Source organism: Hesperophylax consimilis, chromosome 30, assembly GCF_061612785.1.
Source record: "Hesperophylax consimilis isolate HC1 chromosome 30, BYU_Hcon_1.0, whole genome shotgun sequence".
NCBI lineage: Eukaryota > Metazoa > Arthropoda > Insecta > Trichoptera > Limnephilidae > Hesperophylax > Hesperophylax consimilis.
The window spans coordinates 2745502-2766452 of NC_142865.1; the positions used below are offsets into that span (position 1 = coordinate 2745502).

At 35.1% G+C, this 20951-nt stretch overlaps 1 protein-coding gene across 1 annotated transcript in view; it reads left to right on the forward strand.

Moving 5' to 3' along the window:
• The window catches only part of LOC149409516 (serologically defined colon cancer antigen 8 homolog), a 39052-nt gene extending 26953 nt beyond the window's left edge, over window positions 1-12099 (forward strand). The window contains exons 10-15 of the mRNA XM_089649443.1: window positions 1368-1473; window positions 2038-2171; window positions 3102-3206; window positions 5167-5272; window positions 9959-10076; window positions 11970-12099. Coding sequence (XP_089505569.1) covers window positions 1368-1473; window positions 2038-2171; window positions 3102-3206; window positions 5167-5272; window positions 9959-10076; window positions 11970-12099 — 699 coding nt within the window. The remainder of the gene's footprint in view (window positions 1-1367; window positions 1474-2037; window positions 2172-3101; window positions 3207-5166; window positions 5273-9958; window positions 10077-11969) is intronic.
• The last annotated feature ends 8852 nt before the right edge of the window (window positions 12100-20951 follow it).

Here is a 20951-nt window from a genome sequence, read left to right on the forward strand (position 1 = left end):
AAATTTCAAAGCAATCAGTGAAGATCTTTCGGAGATTTTAAGATTTTGAAGAATTGAAAATTTTTTTTTTATTTATATAGATTACGCCTGAAATAAAAGACAACAAGAAATACCAAAATTTTATTTTATTTGTGTATGCAAGTTTTCAAATACGCAACCTCTGGATTCGAAACCAAGGATGTTAACCGCTTAGCCTCAGAAGTCATTGGTTAGGTTAAGTTACCGTAGATTGTAGATCAACAGTAACTGATTGTGTTATTCTCCTCTAACATGAAGCTCAGCCAAATATGTTCCTATTTTTCTTCTTCTTCGGACAGTGGAGGTCAAAGTGGAATATTGAGGTTATACAACCTGTAGAGACGGCATCGCCAATGTATCTCCGGGAAACTGGTGGAGGGATGTTCTACGATCTGCTCTGTAGTTTATATGTCTATGAGATTTACAGAATGTTCTACTTTTTTGCATCTTTACCTTTACTGATCATAATATGCTTTTTTTTTTATTTTTTTTTTATTTTTTTTTTTTTTAAATGTGGTCTAAATATTGCTTTTAAAACTAATAATAATATAGGAACTAACCTCAAAAACTCTAAAAGTAAAATCCCTAAACTTAAAAAAAGCGGCATTTATGAATTAAAATGCGACCATATAGACTGTGATGCCGTTTATATTGGACAGACTGGGAGAGCCTTTTCAACTAGATTCAAAGAACATATGCGTTGCTATAAAAATAATAAAATTGATTCAAAATTCGCAGCTCACCTCTTGGAGAAAAACCACGTCCCGCTTGACAACAACGAGCCTAAACCTTTACACATAGAAAGAAAGGGTTTTAGATCAAATTTACTAGAACAATTAGAGATGAATAAAAGAACTAATGATCCAAACATAACCCTAATTAATAATCAAACAAAAATGATCAATTCTCCCCTGCTTAATATTTTCAAAAAACCCAAACAATATAATTCCTTAGCATAATCACCCACGTACCAACAATTAAGAAAACCCTTAGGTCATTAATTTTAACAGGTGTGCAAACACTGCTGGATTACCAAATATTTTGGTTATTCCAAATCTTAAGTCTAGTCTTAATGAATCATTTTTGACCATTATAGAAATTTAAATGGGTGGGGATAAATAAAATCATATAAATAAGTCGTCGCCGTGTGGACATATCCACAGTTTGATAATGGCCTCAAAAGCCGAAACAGCTGTCACATTAAAAACTGTAAAAATAACAGAAATACTTGCAGAACTTAATAATTATTATAACATTATTAAATTTGATTTATTTTAAATTTGTTTAAAAAAATTAAATGGAGTTCTACGAATTAAACACCAAAACAATAAATAAATGTTTTGTTTTAGTTGGAGCTGGAGAGACAAAAGAGAGAAGAGAGCGATTTGAAGAGAGAGTTGAACCAGAAGAACTCTCAGATTGAAGATCTGAAGATGGAGCTAAAGAATAAAGTTGGTTAGTACCACTGCTCTTTTACAATACTCGATTATTTTTAATATAAAGCATAACATAAGATTAATGTCACAGTTTTCAGTCTAACTAGGGTTTCCTGTTCTGAGGCAGTCTGTAGTTTTTATATCTTTGTATTGATTGTCTAGTTTGTCTTTACACTGTCTTCATAATGTTTGCAAGTTGATTATCATTCAGTTCTCTCAGCGATGTTGTGATTAGTTTTAAATATATTCATTTCTGATATTTTTTTATTTCATTTGGTAGGTCATTTCATTATATAGTTTTGTAGCATAAAATTTAATATTTCTCTGTCCAAAAGTTGTATTCAAACTGGGTATAACCAGGGCCGGACCTGTGCAGGTACAATCGGAGCAGTCTGCTCTGGGCGCCGACTTGCTACGACATACCTAACACCTAATACAACGCTCTTTACTAGCGCTAGCACCTTTCGGCTCAGGGCCGTTCCTGGGATTAACCAGCATATTTTGGCTTATTGCCCTGGTTGAGTGTTTATGTTGGGCAGCAAAGTATTTAAATAAAACATTTGTTTGATTATTTGTTTCTTAGCGGCTCTTCAAGCAGACATGGCGCAGTCCCATGCGGATAAGTCTGCAGTCGAAGAGGAACTGGCCAACGCACGGCTGATGCTGGAGAGGCATCAACGACAGGCCAAACACGACTCCAACAGGCTCAATTCCGAGGTTTGCTTGCTTTCATCTCTTTATATCTTGTTTTGCAGTACTCAATCCCTTCATACTTAGGTTAGTGGTGTTTCCTAATGTTTGTGGTTTTGTTGTCCTAACATTTGTGTTTATGTTGTCCTAACATTTGTGGTTACGTTCCCCAAATGTTTGCGTGTTTGTGTTATTTCAAAGTTTATGTGATTGTGTTGTTCTAGTGTTTCTGTGGTTGTGTTGTCCTAGTATTTGTGTGATTGTGTTATCCTTATGTTTGCGTGGTTGTGTTTTCTTTATGTTTGTGTGGTTGTGTTGTCCTAGTATCTGTTTTGCTGTATTGTTCTTATGTTTGTGTGGTTGTGTTGTCCTAGTATCTGTTTTGCTGTATTGTTCTTATGTTTGTGTGGTTGTGTTGTCCTTATAAGTGTGTGGTATTATTGTCCGAATGTTTGTGTGGTTGTGTTGTCCTAGTATCTGTTTTGCTGTATTGTTCTTATGTTTATGTGGTTGTGTTGTCCTAGTATCTGTTTTGCTGTATTATTCTTATGTTTGTGTGGTTGTGTTTTCCTTATGTTTGTGTGGTTGTGTTGTCCTTATAAGTGTGTGGTTTTATTGTCCGAATGTTTGTGTGGTTGTCCTGTCCTAGTATCTGTTTTGCTGTATTGTCCTAATGTGTGTGTGGTTGTGTTGTCCTAGTGTTTGTGTGGTTGTGTTGTCCTCATGATTGTGTGGTTGTGTTGTCCTTGTATTTGTGTGGTTATTCTAAATGTTTGTGTCCTCGTGTTACCCTGTATTGGTGTGTTAATTTGGTTCTATTTGTTGTTTTACTATGTTATCCTAATATTTGTCTGACTGTGTTATCCTGATGTTTCTTTGGCTAATGGTTATGTGGTTATGTTGTCCTTATATTTATGTGATTGAGTTTTCCTGATATTAATGTGATTGTGTTTCCAGATCCAGTCAGTGAGACAGCGCCTGGACAGGGCTGACGCAGACCTGGTACACTCTCGCCGCGAGAACCTTCGCCTCATCGATCAGCTGGCCAACATGGAGAAGGAGGTTCATTTCGCCCACTAACTAATAAATGATAATACTAAATTCGCTTCAATTGTATAACTTGGCTGCATCCGAATTTCTCAGCTCTCCCCTTAATGAGTACTGAATGCAGATGATGCAGCAACCATCTTGAATCATGATCCATTCAATTAGGTATCTCATCTTATCTTTTTCTTCTTGTCCTATTTGAGTATGGGACTCTTGGCGTCCATGTCCTGCTCTACATAAGCAGCCTCCGTCCATAGCAGGCCCAGTAGGCCCTCTCCTCGCACAGCCTCTGGAGTTGCTTCTCCCGCCTCCTCCCTAGAATTGCACTCAGAAATTTCAGTTGAAGTTGGACTTCTAACTTTCTAAGTATCGCAAAATGGGGTGACTTTATCAATTTTTAACTTTGAAACAAAATAAAAAAAAATTTGTAGGAAAAGATTTTATGACATATTTAATACACACATTTAACTAATGAAATAAAAAAAATTGTAAATATAGTTAGGGGAGTAACTTCAGTCAACTTTTGGAGTGGGGCAACTTTGATATACCATTTTTATAAGCTTTATTAAGATTATTTATTTATTTATTATATTATTATTATATTATTTATTTATTATATTATTTATTTATTTATTATTTATTTATTTATCACTATTGTGAACCCCACAATTCTTCACTTGTCTTTCTCGGGCGTCTCCGACTTCTACCACCATTCACTACTGTATACCACAATGTTACTGTTAAAAAACTACATTACATCGACTTTAAATCCGGTATAATATAAATGACATGAAACTACTAGGTTTTCCAATAAGAGGTGTTATTTCGAATAGCCCGCTATTTCGGTAGATGTTACTTTTGAAGTTGTCATTTTTTGACATTTGACAAGCAGAAACTACGCCATTAATAAAAATGGAACGATACACGCTTTAATAACGCATTGAAATTATTAAAATTTACTTGTGTGAATCAAATGCAAATAATCTTGAGTGTTGAGGCCCATTTCCACCTCAGTGGCTTCGTCAACAAGCAAAATTGTCGCATCTGGGGCTCGGAAAACCCAAGAGTTATTGTTGAAAAGCCTCTTTATCCTCAATGTGTGACTGTTTGGTGCGGTTTATGGTCCGGCGGAGTCATTGGACCTTACTTTTTCGAAAATGAGGCTGGAGCAACAGTTACGGTGAATGGGTTGCGGAATTGGATGGTATTGATCTGGACAACATTTACTTTCAACAAGACGGCGCTACGTGCCACACAAGCAACGAAACCATTGATCTTTTACGATTGAATATCAAAATAACACCTCTTATTGGAAAACCCTGTACTATATTCTTTGAGGAATTTATCAAATGTGCATATTATAATTATTTCCATCTGAAAATATCAACAACAAATAAATAGCTTCACAATTCAACCGACAATATGTTTATTTTTTAATGATAAAGTAATGTTTATAAGACAAGATTTTTTATGCATAGCACAAAGGATAACAAATTATTATAAGCAATAATTAGAGCACCTGAACGGACATCAGAAGGTGCGGGTTCAATTCCCGTCAGCGGCATTTATTTTTACTCGGGAGATATTTCAGGTGACTAATTATTGCTTATGACGATATGTTTGAATACAACCAGAAACCAACTGATTTTTCACCTATTTTCGAAGCGTCATTGTATCCAGGTTGCCTGAACAAAAATCATCAAAAAGAAGCGAGTAATTTCTGGGTGGTAGCAAAAATTATTCAGATATCCGCGATGATCAAAGTCACCCCCCGATTCAAAAGTCACCCCATGGTACTTACGGCATAGGACAAAGCCACCTCAATCGCTTATTATTATATTACTTATCATTATTCATTATTGTATCTAATGTAATATGTATTTCAGATTGTCAGTTATTGCGTCATCCACTCAGTCCAGTTGGAATAAAAACAAAATTTTCCAATGAATAATCGTATCAAAATTAATAATTGCAGATGAATCTTGGTTCTCTCCGCCCATCCTCTCCCCGCGGCAAGGAAAGGGAGGCCATCAAGGAGAAGGAGCTAACCGGCATGATTCAGAACATGGAGCAGAAGCATGGTGAGAAAACTACCTTTCTACTAGCGGGCACAATTTACACGCTTTTCAATATAGAAACATACTGTAAATTTGGAAAGTAGATTATTTATTTAGGTATTTTTAACCTTTTCATACCTTTACATAGATTAAAATCATATTTTACCTGAAGGGGGTCACGAGGGTACCCCACAAATCGCGAAGTGATTTTGTGTCACTTAATATTCCTTTAGCCCTTTCCAGTAAGACTCAAGTTATTAATTACCATTTTAACCAGAAATCACCCATCTTCGGTCAGCATAATTATGTAATGCAAAACTTAAAAAGAAATAGTAAGAAATCGAACGTAACTCAAATAAATATTATTATTGTAGCCCTTTCAAGTAAAATGTATGACCGCACTCATGACTTGTTTGAGTATGTTCTCAACCATGATATTAGTGTATGAGCTCAACCATATATGGCAATAGTCTATTATGTTACCCATAGATGGCGTTAGCTATCGAGAATAATAGGATAGTAAATTAGGTGAGAACTTCAACGTCGGGGTCCATATTATTCCAATCAGAGCCATTGTTAGTCTAACACAATGAAAGTCCAGGTGTTTTGTTAAAGCAGTAGTTTTATTAAATCGGAGAGTTTATGAGAAAATAATGAGAGTAATGAGGTGATATAGGGGGGGTGTGGAGAAAAAAGTAATCTCGTCAGAATTTTATTATAAGCAATAATTAGTCGCCTGTAATATCAATACAAATTGAAAATATCTCCCAAGTAAAAATAAATACTGCCGACGGGAATTGAACCTGTACCTTCTGATGTCCGGTCAGACTCTCTGGACCACTGAGCTATGTTGGCTTATTTCCAACCGCCAAATAATTCAATATGTATTAGTACTTCAATCAACAATTACTGCTTATTATAATTTTTCCACCTGTAAACAACCAACTTTATTTTTGTAGGAAAGGCTTTGTTAGTGCTAAATTTCCCACTAGATGGCGAGATATTGCTTATAATAATTTATTATCCTTTGTGATATGCATAAAAACCTTGTTTTATAAACATTAGTTTATCATTAAAAAAAATAATCGTCAGAATATCATAAATATCTTAAAAGCCGTATATATTGTAATTTTTCCCGATAATTTTTTTAACGTCAGATTACCAATAGTTATTCGAGGATTACCTAAATTATAGAGTATGTGATGTAAAAAACAACCTAGATATCGCACAAAACTCTGGTTTGGGGGATGTGTATTACCCCCTCGAGAATGTGAGTGTTGAAATCACCTTCAAGACAGTATAACTCCAAACAGACTAAAATAATAATATATATTTGAATTACGCTCGATTTTGTATTATCTCTTATCGTTTTCCATTACTTAACGAATGATTGCTGGATGACGAAGGGCAATATCCGGTAGAGAGTAACTAATATCTGAGTTAAGACAATATTTACCAAAAATGTGAAACAGAAATAATTGAAAAGAATTGGTCGCATCTGGAAATTGAACCCAGGACCTCTCCTTTCTGGAGCATTGCTCATTTTTAACAGTCTAGATTGCAATTAAATTCGGGTAGAATCAATCACACGTAAATATATCAGCCAAAAAATTAAAGATAATGTTGGTAACTCTAGTCGAAAGTATGATACAGTAACAGGACTGACCATTTCTGCACAGAGTCGAGGGTTTTTGAAAATTTCACGACGCTTGTGCTCTAAATTTTGCAATCTGTTTGTTAAGATAGGAGAATCTATCAAACGGACCGTTCATTTCTGCACGGTCATGGCTTTTTTTTAAGTTACGTCGTAATTATTTTTCAAAAAGTTACACCTTTTCGTTTAAACCATCTTGGTGTTGTCATTTAAAGCATTTCAAATTATTGCAACTCCCTTCATATTTTTCTACATTTATTTGTCATACGATACATTTAATAATTTATAAGTAGCTTGATACCACTTTCGATAATTGTGCTCTTATGCGGAAAAAACAGCGTCATGTGAAAAAGTTAATTCTGAGATATTGGCTATTGAACATTTTGTTTGTCTGTAGTAGGCATATACACATTGTAAGTCAACTAAATTTACATGTAATAAGGTATTACAATTAATAGACAACATGTTTTTATGTATTTTAATCAATTTGTTTACAGTTTTGAGTACAAAAAAGAAAAATAATGCCATTGTTCCATAAATCAATATCTCTAAATAGTATAAAATAAAGTCGCTAACCGCGTCCGTCTGTTTGTGCGCTTAGTTCTTCCAAACTATGCAACGGGTTTTGATAGAGTTTTCATCATCATTTATAGAATTTCTTCCGGAAGGTTTATATATATAATACATGCATATTATATTTATAGAAAGTAGAGAAAAGTCGAAGAACCCCGAGCAACGTCGAGTACACGTCAGCTAGTTTCCATAAAATGTTAAATTTTTAAACAAATAACAAAATACAGATATAAAACTTAATCACCATTATAATTATTGTTATATCTCTGCTTTACTTGCAGATTTCTGTGTTGGGAACTCTTTGATAAAGTAAAAGGTTGTTTACTATAATTGCGTTTATTTACGTTACAATAAATAAGTCTGGATTTAGCTACACTGTTCATTACCCGAGGGTTGGTTATTCTCTGTTTCTAGAAGCTTGTTGTCTGGCAAATAATATCCCACAGGCAATTGCTACACTCTAGCGACATCTGTCGGACTCTGGAGTAAGCTTTATGACTAGTGCCATCTATTGCTTGAAAACCCAACTTATTACCAAACATCACAATTATAAATATGCCAAGCGCCGATAGAACAAACCTGCCTTATACTGCCATCTGTGGTTGAGATTTTAAAACGATTTTTGCTGTGACTGATTCGCATAAGGGCCCAATTATAGTAATTTGTTCTCTTTAGTTGATAACCACATATAATTTAATATCTTATTTTTAATTTGCTTTTAATGGATTCGTTGCTAGCACAATTGCTTATGGCTGTAGACTTTTCATCAGACTGTTTAATTCACTTTCTAGACCGTGAATTATAATACAATGTTATGTAAGTATGAATTTTCATAGAATTGTATACCATCTTAAGTTATTATTTTCGTCTGAAAAATACGGTTATCAACATGTATAATTAATTATTTGAATACTTGGATCAAATTTCAGTAAATCATAATGAGAATTCTTTTGGCTTGTTCTAAAAAATCACTAACTAATAAGGACGGGTTGTTTCGGAGAATTTTAACAATTCATCAAATTTCAACGTTCGTTTCCGGGTTCTGTGAAAGTCTTATTCAAGTTCTGTTATTATATCATTATAGGCTAGTTGTTTGACAAAACTGAAATAATAACAGAACTTGAAAATATATTTCACAGAACTAGAAAATGAACTTTGAAATTTGATGAATTGTTCAAATTCTCCGAAACAACCCGTCCTAAGAACCCATTATTTAAATTATTTATGGTAGCGTTTCATTGTTTTTGGCCTTAAATACAAATAAATCGACGAAAGATTAAAATAATTTACATATGATGAAGTTCATGATACATTGGATGATTGTATTCGGAATAAACAACTTGAAAAATTGTTTGCTCGAAACAAAAATGATTATAGTTCTATCAAAAACAAAAGAGTGTGTCATATAGTGTCATCGGAAAGATGTGTGATGCGAGTCACCAACGAAAGCTGGTGAAATACTAATAAACCACGCCCTTTCTGCGCATTGCATGTGACTTGCGTCTGCGCACGGTCTTTTGCTTGTGGTCCTGCTACATATAATTTTGATATTTACAATCATCTCAGAACTAACACCCTTCTTCCACAGGGATATACAAGTATCCTATTTTTCGAAAAATCACATCAAGGGCGCTGTACAAATATCTAATGTATTTCTACAATGATCTATCTTATTACTAACTATAAACTAGACAAACTACTATCAACTTATGACTAACAGATTGCATCCACAGTTTGCTGATCACTAATGCAAAATCCTATGGAGCTATGGATCCTTACATCTGCAATACATTTCAATTATAACACCCATACTTTCTACACTCCAACCACCTAATCTCCCTTCAAACATCTCTCACATTTCTATACATACTCATGTTTTTTACTCATGTCGCAAACGTATAGTCCATACAAGTCACCACTGAAATGAAAAGCCCGCGTCGCCCCCAATTATTGTTAAATTCTCGAAACGTCAAACTAGAACGCTTTCATAACCTTACTCCCAACCAATCAGTAGCTGTAGCTCATTTTTATATCCTGTCATTCTTTGTCTACCGTTTTGTTCATAGCATTGATCTAAAGCACATGCATTGTTACAAAATATCGACACAAGTGATCAAATGTTTAAAGTCGCGACGATGAGAGTGGCAACGACCTCACCCGGCTGGTCGCGCGAGACTGGCGTCACCCATGAATTTACAAAATGTCGGTAACGTGTTCCTGTGTACATATGTATACTGGTAGTCGCTAAGATACTCTTATCGTCGAGTACCGGATACTTGCGTATCCCTGTGGAAGAAAGGCCTAAAGTGGATAAAAAGATTCATAAATAAAAGTTAGTCTGTAATTTTTTGCAACAAGCCAACAGTACGGTCTTTAGCAATGAACTGAGAGAAAATTCGAGTCAACTAGTAAATGATCAGAAGCTAGCCTATAGAAATAAAGCAACGTGACGTTGATACCCATGTGTTGTTGCACGCCCACAGCTCAGACGGTGAGCGAGCTGGAGGCGATGCTCTGTTCGCAGAACGGTCTGATGGAAAAGCTGACAGCCGAGTGCCACTTGCTGACGGGCAAGCTGGACGACGCCAGCCACAGGCACAAGTACATTATTACCTCTCACTAACCTCTTTACCAACAGCTTACAGCTTCTTTATTGTTCATTCCCTCGGTCAACCAGCAGCAAGCTTTATTTTCCCATCTTAAACTTTATTTTTCTTACTCTTTGTTTGGTGTTGTATTTTATGTTTTGCTTTTTATCTGACACTAATCACCTCTCACCTAATTACCTCTCACTAGCTTACTAACAGCTTCTTCTTCTTCATTATTAGCCTTTGTTAAAATACATAGTTTGCATTGTGTCTGAACCTCTTTGGTGTTTTTTTTATATTTTGCTTTTATCTGAACCTAGTCACAAGTAATTACCTCTCACTAGCTTACTAACATTTTCTTATTCATTATTAATTCACTCAGCCAGCAAACCTTTGCCGTCATACTTAATAGTTAGCTTTGTGTCTGAACCTCTTTGGTGTTTTATTTTATGTTTTGCTTTTTACCTGAACCTAGTCACAAGTAATTATCTCTCACTAGCTTACTAACATTTTCTTATTCATTATTCATTCACTCAGCCAGCATACCTTTGCCGTCTTACTTAATAGTTTGCTTTGTGTCTAAACCTTTTTGGTGTTTTATTTTATGTTTTGCTTTTTATCTGACACTAGTCACAAGTAATTTCCTTTCACTAGCTTACTAACAGCTTATTCATTCGCCATCAAGCCTTTGTTATCACACTTAACTCTTGACAGGCCAAGATGCCAAACAAAACGTCTGTAACCAAGTGGGTCTTCCGATGACCCCATGCATTGTTCTGTTTTATGGGATTTAAACTATAGAAATCCCAGTTATTCAGTCAATTATTAATGGTAACTTATGTATTTGCGCAGGAATACGTAAAATACTAAAATTATATGTGAATTATTTGAGCTAATATAAGGAGGATAGTAATTTTGGGTACTACCTACTCCCCCACTTGGCTGCAAGATAGTTAATACTCGTACATAGTTTGCTTTGTGTCTGAACCTCTTTGGTGTTTTATTTTATGTTTTCCTTTTTATCTGAACCTAGTCACAAGTAATTACCTCTGACTAGCTTACTAACAACCTCTTACTCTTCATTATTCATTCACTTGGCCAACCACCCTGTGAGCGTTTGTGTTGTGTACTTTTTTGTTTAAATTTTATCTAAACCACTTTGATGTTTTTTCTTTTTTTTTAATATTACCTGCACTACTCAGTCCTTTCTGTTGTTCTATTTTATAGTTGGAATGCATTTATTTAATGATTTATTTTACATTTTTCCTTTTTTGTTTGAACCTTTTTGGTGTTCGCTTTTTTCTGAATCTTTTTGGTGCCACAGCACTTTATAGTTTACTTTATATATTCGCTTTATACTAGACTATTTTTTCGCTTATCACGTCACATTGTCATTAATTTTCTGTTGTTTATGCATTATGCTGTTTATTAATAATATTTTTTATGTACATCATAATATTATACTATAAATATATTTATGAATGTTAGAAATGATAGATGCATACTGATTTTTGGACGAAAGCCAAACCTATCACGTTTAGTTTTAGGATATTTACTATCTAGCTAGAAATCAAGATTGCTTTCAAAATAACATTGTTACAGACTGACGCTAAATGATGGAACATTCTAAGTATTACAGCTAGACTTTGTAAAAATTCTTTATGAAACTGTGTTTGAGATAGGTAGAACTTTATTAGTATTTTCAAAAGCAAAATTCTCAATAAAAAAAAAAACAATCTTAAAGACTCATCTCTTAACCTTTCAGTAAATTAATTATATTTGAAAAAAGAATCCGGTTGTTCATCTTTCCCCATTTCTGAATAAATAATAAATTCTTGTCGATTTTTTCTGTTCTCTGGTTGGTCTCGCTTTTAGCGCTGTGTTCTGATTGGTCTGTTTTGTGTAGGGCAGCCGGCCAGCCAATCAGAACAGAGAACAGAGCGCCGCGAGCCAATCAGCTGCGCAGAATCGCCCCCTGTCGTTACGGCACATATCCAGAACCGACCAATAGGAAGCGAGTGCGGTTCGTCGAATAGTGCGACGATATTACCGATACCAATTCCCAAGTCGAAAGAACAATCCGGAAATATTTTTAAGTTTCCTTTGTATATCCAATCGCCCTTCTTACAAGAGAAGAAGGAACCGATAAAGGTGGATATCAGTGTTAAAATAGTCCCCAGGCCTAGAGAAAAGTCGGAGAAATCCGAGAAACGAAACAAAAATAAACGCAAATTTGAGGTTAAACAAATTGAAACTAATGTTTCGACTCCGCCCGAACAAAAAATGATTGTCACCGATGTTAAAGTCGAAGTTTTAGACAAAGTTGTGATGGAAAGTAAAGAAACCATTATAAATGATGTTGGCATCATGAATTTAGATGAAAATGTTATAATAAATGATGAGATTTTGATGAATTTAGATGATAAACTTGATGTTATCGCTGATAAATGTTTAGAAGAATGTGTTGTTGACGATTCAGAAGAGAAAGTTTTAGAGAAATCTGACGCCGAAGAAGTTCTAGAGCCTGCGGTAGAAGTATTGTGTTCAGATTTGGATATAGTACAAGAAAAGAACCTAGAAGTTGTAGAGGGTGAAGTGCCGATGGAAGAGTGAATGTTTAAATTGTGTTCAAAATGAAATTTTAGCCAAATTTGTGCAATTTTAGTATTAGATAGGATAATAACTATTACTATCCATTCCTTGTAATTTTTTTCACACAATGTCGTCACCACATATTATTTCTTTCACAGGAACCAATCACTTTGTGGTTAGACGTAATTATAATGTGAATAAAATATTCTTGACTTGAAACACACTGGGTTGACGTTTGTTATGTAAGCAACGCATTAAGATTTCTGGACTAATTACAATCCATACATTTTCTATGGAAATAGATGCTTTAGAAACACACTCGTCACACGCAACGCAAACCCACTTTTCTATCGCTGCGCCGATCTGGGCTGTCTAGATTGGCGTGGGACGTGTGAAGATGAAGGGGGTGGCGCCACGCCTCCGAGTTAATTTCATATCTATGCGTCTAGTTTTCGTCTAGATTTGTTTTTGGGGTGTTATGCCGTGTTGCGCTACCTCCTTCTTTAGCCAACGTTTCGGACAGCATTACAATGTCTATCATCAGGGCAGATGTGTAATCTAAAGTTGATGTGAAATGTGTGATTATGCATGAAGATGCGATGCCGTGTTGCCAGCTCCAACCCTCTAAGAGCTGTCATTAACGTATAATTTTTAAGTGGTTTTTTGCGTGTAGTTCTGGTGTAGCCGTCAATTACCGGATACCAAGAACTATTGAGCTTAGCTCCATCGTCTCTATTAATATTTACGGGATTTTTATGAATTTCTTTTGCCTCCGTAATCAGCCGTGCTCTATATGTTTTGGGTCTACCCAGGACTTCAGAAACAAATCCAAAGTAATGCCCGGTTTCAATTAAATGCTCGGAAATTGCCAATTTGTCAGGGTGGCAGAGTTTACAAGCTCTGAAGTGTTCAGATATCCTTTCGGAGATTGTCCGTTCTGTCTGACCTAAATAAACCTTGTCACATCCGGAACAGCTGAGTTTAAAAACTCCATCGGTTTCCAGAGGAAACTTAGTTTTTGCAGGCCTTAGTAAGTCCTGGAAACGTTGGCTAAAGAAGGAGGTAAATCACTATAAATTCCATGGTTGTTTGTTTTGAAATTTTCTTAATAAATTAACAAACTAAGTAAATCGTCCTCAAATTCGCTCTTTGCATCGCAAGACATGACAAAGCTACAAATTGCGTCTGCTGACAAGTGAAACACATAAAAAAATTTCAAATCTACAACTGGCTGCGTACTTAAGAACTAGAAACCACTTTTAATGTGGTCACACGTGTTGCGAGCGTAGAACCAGTGTGCACGTTGACCTAGGAACGTAGTGATGCGTATATCGCTTACGTCGACCCAGTGTGTTTCTACCTTAAGTGATGTTATATCATTAGCGTGAAGTCCTAAAGGTTGAAAAGCTGTGCCTGCCATAAGAAAATGAACCATAAGGCCATTTTTCCACTGGGATATTCAAGTATCCAATACTCAAATTGTGCAACAACTTTTTCGTGCACAGTCCGTACACGTTGCTACTGAAATCACAAGATCCGCGTCGCCATCAATCATTCTTGATACGTCAAAACTAGAATGCTTTCATAACCTCACTCACACCCAAATAGTACAGGGTTTTCCAATAAGAGGTGTTATTTTGAATAGCCCGCTATTTCGGTAGATGTTACTTTTGATGCTGTCATTTTTTGACCTTTGACAAGTAGAAACTACGCCATTAATAAAAATGAAATGATACACGCTTCAACAACGCATTGAAATTATTAAAATTCACTTGAGTGAATCAAATGCAAATCATCTTGAGTGATGAGGCCCATTTCCACCTCGGTGACTTCGTCAACAAGCAAAATTGTCGCATCTGGGACTCGGAAAACCCAAGAGTTATTGTTGAAAAGCCTCTCTATCCTCAACGTGTAACTGTTTGGTGCGGTTTATGGTCCGGCGGAGTCATTGGACCTTACTTTTTCGAAAATGAGGCTGGAGCAACAGTTACGGTGAATGGATTGCGCTATCGAGAGATGATTAATGATTTTTTATGGCCGGAATTGGATGGTATTGATCTGGACAACGTTTACTTTTAACAAGACGGCGCTACGTGCCACACAAGCAACGAAACCATTGATCTTTTACAATTGAATATCAAAATAACACCTCTTATTGGAAAACCCTGTAGTTGCCATTTTTTGTAATTGTCATTCTTTGATGACTTTTTTGTTCTACGCATTTGATCTAAAGCAAACGCATTGTTACAAAATGTCTGACACAAGTGAGCCCATTTTTAAAGTCTCAACCGAGGAACAACCTCGACCGAGGGGGACTGAAGTTGCCGACGAGTTTACAAAAACGTCTGCAACGTGTGCCCGTGTACAAACCTCCGCGCAGATCTATGGCTGTAGTCAGCACGATACTTGAATCGTAGAGTATCAGATTCTTGCATATCCCTGCGGAAGAACTGCATAACTGTCACATAATATTTATGACAAAAAAACTCTATTTTGCATACCACTGAAGAAACAAAAAATAGAAGTGTGTTGTGAGAGTGTCCGAGTGCCCGATCAAACATTTTCCAATATCGAAATGATGTCAAAAGATCAGTAAATAACCAGATACGCTGGACATCATTAATACGCACAAATTATTTAAAAAAAAAACTTCCTACCAGTACAATTACAATGAGGAGCATCTTTTTCATTCTTCGGAGAGGCAAAATAATGCATTTTAATAGCTATTTTGATAAAATTCAAATTGACAACTGTTCTCTTGGCGGCCATCTTTAAATACCCATTAGTATTTATGTGTCATAATGTAATTAAGAAAATAGATTTTTAGGTTATTTTTTCTTCTTTTATTTAACCCGAACTAAGGACTTACGCGTTTTTAGTTTCTGTTTTATTTTTTAAATTAGCCTTATCACATATTTACACAGCGTCAAAACATGGCGTAGATAAAATAAATTAATTTGAATGAAATTTAAAAGCTATTTAACTTTTTTACATTAGCTCCACACAGGGGGCCCGAGGAAAATAATTTCTCTCAGTGCCTGTCATCTTTGGGATGCTGTGTGGAGGATCATTTTAAGGAAACGATGGATAGGAATTTCTGTGAAGGAAAATAGGAATCTGGGGTTCAGTGTGAATCCATTAACTCACCCCTCCCACTGCGATGCAAGGCAATGGGTCGAGAGAGTCTGGCTGGAGAGATATATACACATACACCGCCTAGACTTAAAAAACCTTACCCCATGAACCCGGAGACCCCTGCTAAGTTGCCAAATGCAGCGAACCACTTGGGGTAACCTATGGCAGAGATGTTGGCTATCCAATAAATGGTTTCCAGGGTGGCAGCACACTTACCCACGTCCCAAATTGCTTCTGAAACAGAGGCAGAGATAGATTGCAATTGAGCTGATATAAAATAATTTGTGTGTATTAACAATGTCCAGCATATGCGTAAATTTACCAAAAGGTCTTTATACAGGGTGTATCGGCACGTACCCGACAAACTTTAACCAGCTTTTCCTTAGCACATTTGGAGTAAAAAATGTTATGGACACTTTGCTGTCCGGTAACATTTTTTTTCAATTAAAAACAAAAAATTATAAAAAACTCCACACTTCATCACTGACATTGGCATTGTTTCTCGTGTTCAACAGCTGTTATAAGCAAGTGTGTCAAAAAGCGTCTTCGCTCTTTCATACACACTAAATAATAATAGTTAAAAATGAGACGAATGGTGCCGTGCCATTTCGTTGTGATTGTAAAAGCGCGCCAATGTAGGTACGTATGTATACTATTCAACGAAACTCGAATAAGATATTGCCAGATGGGTTTTCAAACTGTGACTAAGGATAAAACAGTGGTGACATGTGGTGAAAATATGAATGATAAATTTTTTATTAAAAAAAAATGTTACCGGACAGCAAAGTGCACATAACATTTTTTACTCCAATTGTGCTAAGGAATAGCTGGTTAAAGTTTGTCGGGTACGTGCCGAAATTTATATAAATATATATAAATTAGTGACGACCATGTTTTTTCAGTACAGATCACACTACTTCTAGGAATTATTTGTTCAGTGGTGCATAACCTATAGTAAAATAGCTTTATATCTCTTTGCTTGCAATTGTAATAATTTTAGTAAAATAATTACTTTTGTTTAATGCAGAAAACTGTTTTACCATTCTCGCAATTTTTTTATTATTTGATTTTATAAACAATCAATAAATTGTATTAATGTTATTGTCTTTGCATCAAATTTTACACTGTTTGTTAGTGAATTGTGATTTTAATGTTACCACATACAAATTATGTAGGGAATCATACTTTTTATAAAAAAAATTGTGATCTTTTGTCTTCATAAACTTTTAGCTTAGAGATATTATTTTTAGTTTTAATTATTATGGCATCAAATTTTTATCAAATAAAAGTACTGTCTTAAGAATTTTGTATTGATTCATAATGGTGAGAAGAGAGGATAGAATGCTTTTTATTTAAATATTCTTTCATTGACTTATTTCAATTGTTTTTATTCATATTATAGTAGGATATTATATAATATCTTCTTTATTTAAGCACTATCGTTTTCATGTAATTTTTATTTCTCACCACCTTTTCTGCTTAATTGTTATGGGTGTTGTAGTGTTGATTTTAAAACATTTGGGACAGGTATTTTTTGCGCTGGCGCTACGCTGAGTCTGGGCGAAAATAAAGGTCCCGTGCAAATTTCTTTAATTTGTTTTAAATGGCTATATCTTTGAAAATAATATAAATATTTTAATACAAATTTCTATATAGTAACTTAACATACACAAGCTATAAAAGTACTAAAGGAAAATCGAACATTATTTGAAATGCAACTCAATTAACCTTGCAATGTGTTTATTACGGTCCGCCTATCGATATTTGCTCACACTTGCTTTCTTTAAATACGACCGACATCTCTCGCTCTCTTGCACATAGGAGTTGAGTGGGTGCGGAACGGAGAAAGAGATTCGAATTGGATTTCTCGGTCATAAAAATGCTCATTCCAAGAATTGAATTATTTCACTAACAAATAATATACTATCTTTTTGTTGAAATATTGATGTAAACGTTTAGGCACGAAAATAAATTTAAAAATGACTTGCATTACGATTCGATAATTATGTACATATAGCATATAATATTCATGTAAAAACCCTGACTAATTTCGTCTTTTCTGCCATTGAAATGAGGCCGGCGCACTTCCCGGCCTAAGCATCAATCGACCGAACGGGTAGAACTACCTTTCTCGGCCGAAGTGTGTTGCTTGTGTGGCACGTAGCGCCGTCTTGTTGAAAGTAAACGTCCAGATCAATACCATCCAATTCCGGCCATAAAAAATCATTAATCATCTCCCGATAGCGCAATCCATTCACTGTAACTGTTGCTCCAGCCTCATTTTCGAAAAAGTAAGGTCCAATGACTCCGCCGGACCATAAACCGCACCAAACAGTCACACGTTGAGGATAGAGAAGCTTTTCAACAATAACTCTTGGGTTTTCGCGAGCCCCAGATGCGACAATTTTGCTTGTTGACGAAGCCACCGAGGTGGAAATGGGCCTCATCACTCAAGATGATTTGCATTTGATTCACTCAAGTGAATTTTAATAATTTGAATGCGTTGTTGAAGCGTGTATCGATTCATTGTTATTAATGGCGTAGTTTTTATTTGTCAAATGTCAAAAAATGACAGCCTCAAAAGTAACATCTACCGAAAAAGCGGGCTATTCAAAATAACACCTCTTATTGGAAAACCCTGTACAATGCATTTGACCAATGAGCGTGATACTGCATTAAAATGTACGTACGAATGACTGATCAATTTGTACAAAATTAACTTGGGAATGAAAGAAACAAAAGACAGCTGGAAAATTTAATTAATTTAATTATGGGAAAGATCGATCGAGATTTCACTGCATTAACTCACTTGCACACAGCACTCTATTAAATATATTCTGTAATAACTATTGTATTTTAAAGAAACTTTTGCAGTAGAAACTTCTGATTTGATTTTTAGTATAGAACCACAGAATAACATGTTTAACTTTGAAACTGGCGGCGTTATTGGATACAATTATTTGTTACTACAAATGAGACAATTCTTATATTAAAATGCAATTCGATTCGTAATCATTTTCTCCGAGTCTGTTCATCAACATAATACTGATTAACAAATAATTATAAGCAATAATTAGTTGCCTGAAATATCAATACAAATTGAAAATATCTCCCGAACTAAACCCGCACCTTCTGATATCCGGTCAGGTGCTCTGAAACCACTGAGCTATGTCGGCTTATTTCCAACCCGCCAAATGATTCAATATGTACTAGTACCTCAATCAACAATTACTGCTTATTATATATATATATATATATTTTTTTTTTTTTTTTCACCTGTAAAAAACCAACTTTATTTTTGTAGGAAAGGCTTTGTTAGTGCTAAATTTTTACCACTAGATGGCGTCGAGACATATTATCAGAGATGTGCTTTATTTATGTGAAATGCAAAATGGGTATTTTCCATTTTGCATTTTAAATGCTTTTCTAAAAACCATTTTGCATTTTGCATTTTAAATGCTTTTCTCGATGCATTTTCCATTTTAAATGCTTTTTTGCAACATTCTTCCTACTATCTCCACTCATCTTTTTTTCATAAGCCCCAAATATCAGTCTATTATAGTATATTTGTCAAGTTGCTCCCTGGTAGGAGCCCTGGCAATTGAGTGATACCATTACAAAAAATACTGATTCAAATACTGAACATGGGGCCATGACGCTGTAATATTAAATGTTAGATAGCAGTTTCTGTGTTTTTACGTTGGCAACATTAGTCCCGCGCAATTTTTTTGTGGTTTCATAATCTGTAGTCGTGATGTTTTTGGAATTACCATCATATAATATGTTTGTTCTACATTGATGTCCATTATTAAATAACAAAATTGTTTTAAATTCTATAATTACTTTAATTGTTTGACCTGAGAAACCATTTTGCATTTTGAAAATAGGTATTTTGCATTTGAAATGCTTTTCTAAAAACCATTTTGCATTTTCAAATGGAAAAGTTTTGACCCATTTCCATTTTGCATTTCAAATGGTTTTGGGTACCCATTTTGCACATCTCTGCATATTATATCTACATTTGTTGGTGAAATATTTTGGAAAATAAAGTTGGTTGTTTACAGGTGAAAAAAAAAAAATACTTGTCTTATAAACATCAGTTTATTATTATAATTAAAAAAAAAAATAAGAATACTGAATATTATTAATTTGTCATAATGTTTGTTTTTTTGTACAATATGTGATAACACTCGTTTTTCCACTCTTCTGAATAATTAGTTTCATGTTGCATTTGAGGTATTGCGTGCTGAACGATGATATATTTCTTATATCACGTACCATAACACTTAAGAACAGGTCCCCAGTGACCTAATTAGTTGAAAACCACAGTAAAAATCAATAGAATCAATTTTTTTTAATATACATTTACTAGTGGGAAACTGATGATTCTGCATCACATTTTTCCTTTTTTTCAGCAACTGTGTTAAAAAAACACTTTTGGAGCCCGGAATATCCTTCGACGCATTAAAACAGCTGATATAAACCCTCCTGATTGAAAAATTCCAGCTTTGGTTTCAATTTACTCTCGAAAATGAAAACTCAAATCAAATAGATTCACCAGTTTCCCGTTTGCACCACGAGTTCCCAGACACCGTGTTTATTTGTCTTATTAGTATTTTGTATTGGATTATCAGAACTGATTTGCCCTTTACAGGAGCGAGCGATCCTTGTGGGCAGACCGCAACTCGGAACTAATGCGAAAGTTGAGAGGGGTTTGGCTCAACTACAAAAAGCACTGTCCGGCCTTACACAAAACTCACGCTTTGTCTCCTCTCACCAGCGAGCAATCCACCGATTATTCGTCTACCGAGATCTCCCGATCAACCAATATCCGTCCCCTACCTAAGAACCAATCGCGTGACACCTCGAGCGACGAACTGACGACCAATCGCACGATGAGCAACGAATTTAGAAACTCGCTTTATTACGAAGATTGCTGCGAAAATAATAAGAGTTTGTTCAATAAAGACGTTAATAACAGCAGAAATGAACGTAAGCAGTATTTTAACGTAAACAAATTTGATTTGAATCCAACGAAAAGTTTAACGACAACGCAACATAATTACGATTGTGGTAAATATTCGTATTACGCAAGCGATTTTAGCAATGATAAAATCAATTCTCAAAATCATAAAAAAGCGTATTGCGAATCGAATTTGAT